Below are 11,671 nucleotides of genomic sequence, written 5' to 3'. Positions count from 1 at the left end.
ATGTCATGGAATCATAATTTCCTTCCTGACTTCAGAAAAGTATGGACCTGTATGAACTGTGGCTGAGTGAAGTGGGTAGAACTAGGAGAACTTCATATATGTATATATATATATATATATATATATATATATATATATATATATATATTAACAGCAACATTGCTAGATGATCACCTCTTAACAGTTCAGAGTTCAAGGACAATCCTGAGAGATCTATTAAGAGAAATACCATCTGTCACAACCAGATAAAAATCTAGAGAGGAATAGAGAATATGATGTTCATTTAAAAAAAATTCTTTATACTTTTTTATTTTTTCATGGTTTCCCCCCCTTAGTTTAGTTCTTTCACAGCTTGACTAATATAGAAATATGTTCAACACAATTTTACAATTATAACCTATATCAAATTGTTTGCTGCCATGTGGAGGAAGGTTGGAAGAGAAGGTGGTGGGAAAATGTGGAACTTAAAAAACGTGTAAAAGGATAAATGTTGAAAAGTATCTTTGCATATAATTGGAAAATAAATACCTAAACAAATAAATAAATGAGGAAGAAAAAAGAATCAAAAGCTTGCCAAAGGACAAATGTTAAAAACTTTGCATGTAATTGCTAAATAAATGAATGAATGAATATGGAAGAAAAAAAAAAAGAATCTGAGATAACGTTCAAATGAAAGTCTGACTTATCTGTACTTGCTGTTTGAGAGGTTTCAGTTAGCATCAGTTGATTTTTATTTTTTTAATTTGAGGCCTGACTCAGATAAATCTAGTGCTTATCTGGACATATGATCATAACCTGACTTGAACTCTATGAGGCAGTATGTCTTCATCTCTTTAGTTTAGGACAGGAAAGCCTCAGGTGAGCCCATCTCCTTCTTGAAGGCACACTGTGGCTGCTACCTGAGAGGAGAGGCTATACTGAGACCCATAAAGATGAACCTTTTCTAAGGTAGAAAAGGATAAAAAGATCGAGCAAACAGAATCTCACCATTGTTTTATTTAGGAGGACTTAACTAATTTCACCGACTCATGCAAAATTACCGTACAGACATCTAATTCATCCTTGTAATTACTACTGTCACGGGTGAACACATTTCTATAAAACCAGGCAAGTCTCTGCATTGAGATATTCCAAAACAGAACTGACAGAAAAGGTACTGGGAAGGAGGACAAAACAGAAGTTGAATTAGAAAAAGCACATGCTGAAAGATTTGGGAGATTACTTAGTCAACAAGTGCTTTTTAAAAAAGCAGTTAATTTGTGCTAAGCACAAACAAAAAAGGTCCCCCTCCCAAAAAAAAAGCACAAACAAAAAACAAACACAAACTATAGTTCCTGTCCTCAAGAAGCTTACATTCCAGTAGGGGAGACAACATAAAAATTACTAGTTACTACAAGAATTACACAAAGTAAATGGAAAGTAATTTCAGAGAAAAGGCTCCATTAGCTTGGGGGACTTGAAATGAGTCTTAGAACAGGGAAATGAAGTGGAGGTGAGAAGGGAAGGAATCCAGGCTTGAGGTGGGGACAGTCAGAATCAGTTGGTTATAAAGACCCTTTAAATGCATTTAAAGAACTTTATTTTTGATATTGGAGGTAATAAATAGAGAGCTATGGAAGCTTGTGAAGCAAGGAGATTAAATGGACAGACTAGCACTTTAAAAAAATCCCCTTGGCAGCTCATTTGAGACCAGGAGACAAATTAATTGCCAGAGGCCAGGAAAGAAGAGTTGGTAAGGTTGGACTAGAATTGTGGCTATAATGAGTAGAAAGGAGATGCATCCTAAAGGATGGGAAAAAAATGTGCAGATACTAAAGATATTTTCTTGCATGTGGGCAGACAATGTGAAATACATGCAAGACAAGATGTAAAAGATCATCTGTTACTTTTTAATCAAGAACTCTAACACTTTTTATACTATATTATTTATAAAATGCCTGTTAATTGATAGAAGTCATGATCAACTCTGGTTTACAAAAAAAGAAAAAAATGACAGTTTATGATGATGCAGGATTTTATGTTTACAATAACATAAAACATGCATAGGTGTTTGCTACATGCGCTAGAGAACAACTCAAGATCAATAAATTTACCATCCTCCTGTGTCTCAGTGAATGCTGTAGGAATGTGTGGAAAATGTATGGGAAAGTAGTTCAGAGCTCTGCACAATTGGTCTGGGGACAGAAAGAACCATGTTTGGGGTTTTTTTATATAAAGAACTCTCTAAAAAAATGAAATTTAGGGGGCGGCTAGGTGTTGTAGAGGATAAAGCACCGGCCCTGGAGTCAGGAGTACCTGGGTTCAAATCCAATCTCAGACACTTAATGATTACCCAGGTATGTGGCCTTGGGCAAGCCACTTAACCCCATTTGACTTTCAAAAACCTAAAAAAAGTAAAATTTATAAGAAATATCAGCTTTTAGTTTTGTGTCGATCTTTCCTACATCAGGAAAATTATACCATTTTACATGGAAATGTATCATAAAACATATAACGATAATGTTATCATGATGATAAAAGTGGGTTCATCAAGCATGTATTGAGAATGAGAGAGCAGATACAGATCGACTCATCAAAACACAAAATAATACCATCAGAAGCAGGGGGAAGTTCCCCCTAAAGAAGATTTGTGAGAAAACATAATCATAGCTAGAACTGGAAAGGATCTCAAAGGTCCAACTTCTTGATTTTTAAGATATTGAATAAAACTCAGAAAAGGGAAGTGACCTGCTCACAGAAAGAGTTGTGATGTCAACTCAGTGCAGAGTTTTAATTGAGGATCCTCTGCCCTGTACTGCCTCCAGCCTTCCAGAATGAAAAGGTCTGGAGGATCACAATCTGAATCAGGAAAAGGAATGAATAGCCACACCCATGAAATCATAGATCTGTCAAAGAACCAAAAGCCTCTTCTCAGCTGACCATGCATAGATTTACTCTAGAAGAAAATGGTATATTTGGCTGGAAGCTATATGTATGACTGGTTTTGTTGCAAACCTTAGAGTGGAGATGCATTAATGTCAGATTCTCCCTATAAAGAAGCACGCAACATAGGCATAGAGGTCTTTGATGTTTTTTAGTAAGAATTTGAAATGCAGCATAGTATAGTAGACAGATCTTTTTTATGTTTCTTCATCCTCTAATATTATTTGTGTAATTACCAAAAGGAAGATAGAAAACTCATTGAATTTAGATTTCATTCTTCTAAGGGTTCTATTGACATTAATACACTTAGGGAAAGACAAAAGTGCTTTTAAAAAACTTTATGATGCTACAAGTTATCTTTCATGACTCAAAGAGATCAAGGAAAAAGGAATCATGTGTATACAAAAATATGTAACTCTTCAAAGTAGACAAAAAAAATCTCCAAAACAACAAACTGGAAACTAAGGGTTGTTCACCTATTGGGAGGTGGTGAGCTAATTATGCAATGTGAATATGAGGGAATATGTATTATTCTATTAAAACTGATGAAATGAACAGTTTCAAGAGAAACTGGGAAAAACTGTTATGATCTGGCACAGAGTTATGGCAAGCAAAACTAAGAGAACAATGTTATACAATAACAAAAACATAAAGAAAATCAGTTTTTAAAGACTTGAGACCTTGAGCAATGCAGTGACAATATCATGATTCAAGGGGCCTGAAAATGAAATCCATTTCTCTCCACCTCCTGACAAATATGACAGAATTGGAATGAAAAATGAGACCCATACTTTTGGACGTGATCAATGTGAGAATTTGTTTTCCTTGACTATATATATTTTTATGGGTGTTTTCTTTTTATTTTCTGTCATTCAATGCGAGTATAGGAGAGAGAAAATAAACTCTTGTTAATTAAAAAAATAAAATTATTTTTTTAAAGTTCACTTTTGAGTTTTTAATATGATATAATTCCAGAATGTAACTATTCATTCTAAACTTTACCAAATGTAACCAGTTCAATGATCATTTTTTCCCCTTACAGTTGTAGACAAATCCAGTGTCAGTCACGTATTCTATATTGAGTTACTAACTGGATAGGTAGCCCTGGGTTATACTGGAGGTCTCTGAGAGAGTTTAGAGATTCCCTTTTAGAGCTGTCATCAGAAGGTTCCCAGATAAAAAACATTCCTCTCAGCAGGCTAAACAGGCATCTATCTTTAGGAAAGAAATAATTATCCATCTCTTTAGAGGTTCTCAAAGGAAGTCCAGATATTGTCTGGGGACTCAGGCTTGGACTGACTTGGTTCCAACCTTACTCCAAAGGGTTTGGTCCAAAACAGACTAGCCTCTGACAAGTGTTGAATAACCTTGAAACAACGTGCTTATCAGATTATAAGAAGCCACAGAGGCAACTGTGTAGTGAGAAGAGTACTGGAATTAGAGAAGGTGGATTTATTCAAATTCAGCTTTATCATTTACTACCTCTGTAACCTCAGGTAGGGTCTTTTGCTTTATTGGGTCCTACTTTCCCCATTTATTAAATGAGGGGGATCAACATGATGATCTCCTTTGTGGATCTAATGTTCTGCGATCCTAAATTTAAGGAATACTTGATTCATGGTGCTGGTCTCTGGGTTGATCATTGCTGACTTCCCACTCCTTGTTCCCTATCCTCAGATTAAAATCACATAGGCTGATGCAAGCCAGGTAACCCAAGTTAACTCCCCAAGTGCCTTTGGAAGAGAATTCTATCTCTCCAGTGCATCTGGCAAGTTATAGTCAGGGAAGAGCATGCAATATAGATGAAAGGAAAACAGCTGAAATGACATTTTTCTTTTATGTCTTTATTTGCCACTTTGAATTCCTTTATCCCATCAATGCAAACATGTAGAACAGCTGGAAATCATGTTTTATGCATCATATACCAGGTGGCCAAGTGAGGCAAACAACCTTCCCGAGAGCAGTGCCAAGGGAGTCCCTCCTAGGAGCGGAGGCCAAGTAGGGAAGAAAGGTTTCCTCACAAAGCAATTTGACTGCTAAAACATGAGAATCACAGAGCAGAGAATCAAAAACACCAAGAATGGTCACATTCATTGTCCTCTTTTGCTACCAAAAAAAAAAATTCCTTCCCCTATAACTTAAATGCTATTTTTTCTATCTACATCATATATAAAATATAGACTCTGTTTACTTTATAACACATCTTTTTTTGATAAATAGCTCTGTAAAATATCTACTGTACATATGTTCATGCGATGACATTTTTCTTATATATATATATATATAGGTTTGTATTTGTACACATATATGTAAAACACAATAAATACATATTCCACAATGATACAGCAACAAAATGAAGTCAAGGTTTGTTGGTAAGAAAAGAAATGAAAACAAACAAAAACAAAGGCAATACTGGAAAAGCACCAGGCAGCAATCAGGATCGAGAAACTGCAAGGGGCTCAGTCCTTCCCCAGGACAAGGCACCAGGCATGTTAATGACACATAGGAAGAAAAGGGGATGAGTAGGGAGGCTGGTGGGGTCACTTGTCCATATTTCACGCGGGACTTGCCTCTGGATAAGAAATAATTCATTCTGCCCAGTGAGCCAAGCTAGAGCTAAGGGCAGCTTTGGAGCAAGGCTAAGGATTGAGGGCAGCTGACTCATTCAACAGCTTAGCTCTAGGGTTTGGTTGGAGTGGTGGGGAGTGGAAGGGGAACAAGACCCGGAGAGATCAGTGTAAGAGTGGATAGAGGAGGTTGAGTCAAAACCCAGTGCTCCCAGCAATTGGTTTTTAGATTGTCTATATCTGCTCAACCCTTCCAATGACTGAACCAACACTTGAAACACCCACCCGCACCTCCAACATGCATTGTGTTCTTTATTCAAATAGGAGATTGGGGAAAATTGGGGACAACAGATATAGTAATTTCTAATAAGGTTAGTCCCTGCAATGGAAAGCTAATCTGCTTGGGAAAGACCCCAGACCAATATACTTAATCATGTGGACATAATGCTAACCTACTTTCAGAGCCCCTTCCCCCCTCATTGTACTCATTTCTTTTTAATCTGGAATATTAAACTCTAGTTGGTCCTTGATGGGTACAAAGCCTGTGGCCAACTCCCCCATTTATCAGTAATGAAGGCCCACAATTGTGAAAAACAGCTCATTCTCCCTGGTACCTCTGCAACTTTCTGGGTGTGGGAAACAAAAAAGCCAAGTTCCAGATTATGGAGGGGCCATGCCTCTATGGATCTCCCTATAAATCTACAGATAATCTTATTTCACTGCTCCATATACCTTGGGGAAAAAAATAAGTATAGAGAAACATGATGGTTTGAGTTGTAGACTTTAAAAAAAAGAGGAGAAGGCAAGGGTCCTAGTGAAGCATCCAGTGTAAAAATATAGAATGCAAAAGTTCCAATACCTTCCTTTTCAGGATCAGAGAAGTATGTCTTCCACATTCAATATGTGGCAAGGCTGGGTCTCCAACCCTAGTTTCCTAGCTCTAGGAAAAGCATGTGCAGCCCACTACCTGGTCCTTAAATCTCATAGCTGAAAGTTAAAAGGAAAAATATTGTGTCCCTATGTATATCCTTATTTAATGATGGGAAATGGAAGCAGGTCTGTTAACAACATCTCCTGGTAGCTACAAAGAGGCAATTTGGTACTGAGGGAAAGCAATGGTCCTGTAGTCCAAAGTCCCTTGTTCAAATCCTACTTCTGATTACTTAACCTATGTGACTCTGAACAAATCACTCAGTTTCCCCAGACCTTAGTGACCTCATAGGGGCAGCTAGGTGGCACAGTGGATAGATCACTGGCCTTGGAGTCAGGAGGACAGGAGTTTGAATCCATTCTCAGACACTGATTCTTACTAGCTGTGTGACTTTGGGCAAGTCACTTAACCCTGATGCCTCGAATCCAGGGCCATCACCAGTCATACTGATTCATGTCTGGCCACTGGACCCAGATGGTTCTGGAGGAGAAAATGAGACTGGTGAATTAGTATAGCACCCCCTCACTCAAATCCAATTCATGTGCTTGTCTTGACATCACCTCCCTGAGGTTGTATGATCTTCTTCAAAAATGAAGGAAAATGGGGCAGCTAGGTGGTGCAGTGGATAGAGCACTGGTCCTAGAGTCAGGACAAACTGAGTTCAAATCTAGACTCAGACATTTAATAATTACCTAGCTGTGTGACCTTGGGCAAGCCACTTAACCCCATTACCTTGCAAAAACAGAAAGAAAGAAAGAAAGAAAGAAAGAAAGAAAGAAAGAAAGAAAGAAAGAAAGAAAGAAAGAGAAAAAGAAAAGAAAAGAAAAGAAAAGAAAAGAAAAGAAAAGAAAAGAAAAGAAAAGAAAAGAAAAGAAAAGAAAAGAAAAGAAAATGAAGGAAAAACATCATCACAAGTTGAAGAGGTTGGTCCAGCTTGACTCTCTGGCTTCTTTCACCTCTAAATCTATCATATAGGGTTTTATTTAGCTAAAAGAATGTTTGATGTGCAAAATTTTAAGGACACAGAATGATATAGTGACAGGAAGACAGGAGTCTTGGAGCCTAATTCTGACTCTACTACTCAATATCTAAGTGACCTAAGTCATTCAGATATGAGCAGGCAAGAAAATATTCTCATCAAGTCACCAGAGAAAGATAGAATCTTTGTTTTAATAAAAGAAGCCAAGGAGTAAAGACTAGCAAATTGCCTTCTGTGGGGGGGTGGGGGGAGGGAAGTGAGATTAGGGAAAAAATTGTAAAACTCAAAATGAATAAAATCTTAAAAAAAAAAAGCCAAGGAGAAAAGGACCACATTCCTGAAAGGCATCATAATACAGTGGAAAGAGCATGGGATATGGAATCAGAGATTCCAAGCCCAAATCCATCTCTACCCCTCAATACCTGTGGGCATTAAACAAATCACTTAACCCCTCTGGGCCTCAATTTCCTCTTCTGTTAAAGGAGAATTGGCCTTAGATCTCTTCCAGTTCTGTTTCCTTTACTTTCTAGCAACTTTCCAAAAGGTTAAGTATACAAATGGAGGGTTCTCTCTTGCAGAGTAGAGAAATGAATTGATCTGAGCACTCAGAGAAGAATAATCACTAAAAAGCAGTAAAGGTCAGGTCAGACTAACCTCATTGCCCTTTTTGGTTGTTCAATTGGTAGTTCAGTGGATGATCACAGGCAATAATTTATTATTTAGTATTTACATAATGGTTTTTACATTTTGCTTTGCTCTTTATAGCTGTTATCTCATTGGGTCAAAGGCATTTGACAAAGCCTCTTGTGATATGCTTGAGACAAGGTAGAAAGCTCTTGGATGAGAGTCAACTATCTGGCTACCTGGATGAAGGCTGGGTCCAAAAAGTGATGGCTGGAAGATCAATGGAGATCTTCAGTGGCATTTTACAGCTCTGTCTTTATCCTTATTTTATTTACAATTTTTATCAGTGACCTAAATGAAGGCACAAATGTTATTTTTTAAATTTTCACATGCTATGAAGATGAGGGGAATAAAAAATACCTTAGATCCAAAAAGATCCTAATAAGCATGAGCAATGAGCCAAATTAATTAATGGGAAATTTCCATAGTGATAAATAAATGTGAAATCCTATACTTAGTTCAAAAACTCATTTGCATGAGTGTAAAAGATGACCATACAATAGCTCATATGGAAAAAAGTCAATGTTTTTGTTTACCACACAATCAATATGAGTCAACAATGGAACATTACAACCAAAAAAAAATTATTACAATCTTCTGCTATAGTAAAAGAAATATGGGTGATACTTTCATTTTGCTCTAATCTAATCTTATCTGAAATATTGTTATTTATAAAAGTGTTGCATTTTAGAAAAGTCATTGATAGCATAGACTACACCCAGGGGAAGGTGAATGCAGTAGTAAAGGGACTCAAAAACATGCCATTGAAAGACTTAGTTGAAGTAACTAGGCATGGTTAACCTGAAGAAAAAGCAGGAAAAGGGAAGTGAAAGCCCTTAGAACTAGATGCAAATAGGTAGAGTATAAAGAGAATGTTTTAAGTTCAATCTAAGAGAACTATTACTGAGATCTGTCTAACAATGAAATTGGCTGGGTTAGGAGGTAGTGAGTTTTCCATTTCTGGATGTCTTCAACTAGAGGCTGAAAAACTACTTGTTGTGGATGTGGATGCTATAGAAAGAATTTGAATTTGTATCATTTGGATAAAATAACCTGTAAAGTTCCTTCCAAATGACATTCTGTGATCTTCAATAGTCATTAAGGAGTTCCCCTCAAGGAATTCATCTTGAGGTTGGAGCTAGAGACTAGCCAGTTCTGCAGCCAGTCTATAAATGGTGCTTTAATGAAGTCACCTTCACAGTCTTAGTCAATGGTGACAGAATCTACTTCCCAAAAAATAATAAGAGATGAAATCTTTGGTATGCTCTCACAGTTCTTAACTGGGCAGGGGCCCAGGCTATCATTGGAGTAAATCAGCAGAGCAATTAGAGAACAAAGTTTTAAGTAAAATGGAAGGACAGCCTCCTCTCCCTGATATCACTGCAAACAACCTAAAGGGAGTAGGCAATTGCTGGATCAAGGTTGATACCCCAATAGCTTCAGGGGTTCTAGACCCAGTCTGCCAGGGAATTTAGAGATATAGAAAGAGATCTCCCCTATCTTCTTTGTGAAAAGTTCAGATACATGGATGGAATTTTACATTATAATATCAAGGATTTTTTTTTATCTGTTTCACTGATTTTTTTCTTTTCCTCTTTTCCTTTATTAAAAAAAGTCATTATTATAAGGGATAGTTTTCTGCCAAGAAGAAGAACAGTATTCATAAGGGGAAGTCTAGTCAATGCAAAAACAAAAGATACTCATGCAAATCTTTTTTTTTTTTTTTTAGTCATCACTTATTTATTCTATCTGTGAAGACAATCTTTTGGCACTGGGGCAGAAGTTAAGACCCAAGAATTGTTGTGTTGAATTTTATCTCTGACTTTTCAACTAAGAGAACCATATTTATTACCTCTAGTCATTTCTCTTGTTTTTACCTGTACCAGAGGCATTCCAGAAGCAGGCTACCCAAAAGGACCCTGAATTTTTTCCGTAAAGTCTTTGAAAATATCTCCCTCCTGTTACATGAGTTGCCAAGATTTTCCTAATTTTAACATGACTTGAAATTTTGAAATAAAGAGAGAAGTCTAATCTGCTTTTCCTCTCTCCCTTCCTGATGACACCAACCATCTCTTTTCACTCAGGACCCACAGAACTATATACCCAAAGGTAAGCATTCTACCTAGTTCTGAAACCTAGAAAAAGAGGGATGAAAAATCCTGCCACAGGTGAATGTCTCAAAGAAATGAAGTTCCTGAAGAAGTTGAAGGTGATTCCAAGGAGACTTCTAAATCCTTTCACAATTTCCTGTCTTGAAAAACTGCCGCAAGAGAATGTTGCAAAGGATGCTACAGTCAGGCTCCCCAGCAGAGAGGGTGAATTGTTTCAACCCTGATGTTTCAACCTTAAACTTAATCCCTTTCATTGGAAACAGCAGGACATTTCCAGTATTGTTTCAATGTATTTTTTTTAGTTTTTGCAAGGCAAATGGGGTTAAGTACCTTGCCCAAGGCCACACAGCTAGGTAACTATTAAGTGTCTGAGGTCATATTTGAACTCAGGTACTCCTGACTCCAGGACCAGTGCTCTATCCACTGCACTACCTAGCTGCCCCTCAATGTGTTTTTAAAAGTTGAATATACTATAGTAGTTCAATGAATCATGGTATATTTCAGTGGTATGGAAAAAAGGAAGAGAAAAGAAGCTAATGAGCTCAGTCAATTGAGACATGTACCTGCCCAGTGGTAGTGGACTGTACCAGATAGATGCCTTCTAGAAGTTTCTTCTAATTCTTTTTTCGAGCAACTGAAAAGTAGCCCAAAGCTCTTTCCATCCCCATTGAAATTTCTTCCCTCAGAATGGGTCTGTGAAAGGGAAACAGCACTATATGAATGACTTGTTTAACTTCAGCCCAATTAATCACCAAATTACAGATTTAAAGCTAGAAGGAACCAGGGATGTCATCTTGTCCAATCCCTTCCTTTTCTAGAGTAATAAACTGTGGCACAGAGAGGCTAAGTGACTTATCCAAGGTTGGGTAGTTTTGTAGGAGTCAGCATAAATCAGAGGGACCTAAACCCCATCAAATCAAGGAAACCTCAAAAAGTGTGCCTTTTGATTTCGTTGTACTTAAAATCCAGCAAGAAGCTGACCTAGATCTTGGGAACAAAAGTAAGTCAGATGATCCTTACTTCTCTAAGGAGGCAGGAAAGAAAGTATTCCTTTTAGAGAGATATAAGGAACTAACTAGTTCTTTCCCTTTCAAACTTACAGGAAAAAAAAATCTGAGCAACTGCTCTGGGACATTTTTCCTCCCTCTTGCCATTTGAGTAGAAAGAGGTATTAATACAGTTCAAAGCAATTCAAAAACATTGTGAGCTTTGAATTCATTCTCAAATGTTATACCCATGATATCAAATCAACCTGTTTTTCCTCATTCTGTACCAAAAACAAATGGGGCTATCCACCAAGTACAGCTGGAGCTCAGTGGGTGCTCTCTTCTGCACTGGAGGTTGGAGCTGTGCAATCAGCTTGGCAGACAAAATCATATTAGAATAACTTGTGCTCTCTCTGGTATCCAAACATTCTAATCCAACCTCATACTAAAATCTATGAGTGTCACAGTGAGGTTTCAGTATGGTTATTCAG

General features: G+C 37.3%; 1 protein-coding gene across 1 annotated transcript in view; it reads right to left on the bottom strand.

Annotated features, from left to right (window-relative positions):
• Positions 1-314: 314 nt before the first annotated feature.
• Positions 315-11,671, bottom strand: part of GFOD1 (Gfo/Idh/MocA-like oxidoreductase domain containing 1) — a 140,676-nt gene continuing 129,319 nt past the window's right edge. Inside the window, exon 3 of the mRNA XM_074207675.1 lies at positions 315-10,887. Within this exon, the coding sequence (XP_074063776.1) occupies positions 10,877-10,887 (11 nt within the window). The 3' untranslated portion in view covers positions 315-10,876. The remainder of the gene's footprint in view (positions 10,888-11,671) is intronic.

The sequence above is a fragment of the Macrotis lagotis genome, chromosome X, assembly GCF_037893015.1.
Source record: "Macrotis lagotis isolate mMagLag1 chromosome X, bilby.v1.9.chrom.fasta, whole genome shotgun sequence".
Classification (NCBI taxonomy): Eukaryota; Metazoa; Chordata; class Mammalia; order Peramelemorphia; family Peramelidae; genus Macrotis; species Macrotis lagotis.
Note: the sequence above shows the minus strand (reverse complement) of the source record. Positions and strands in the feature narration are given on the sequence as shown.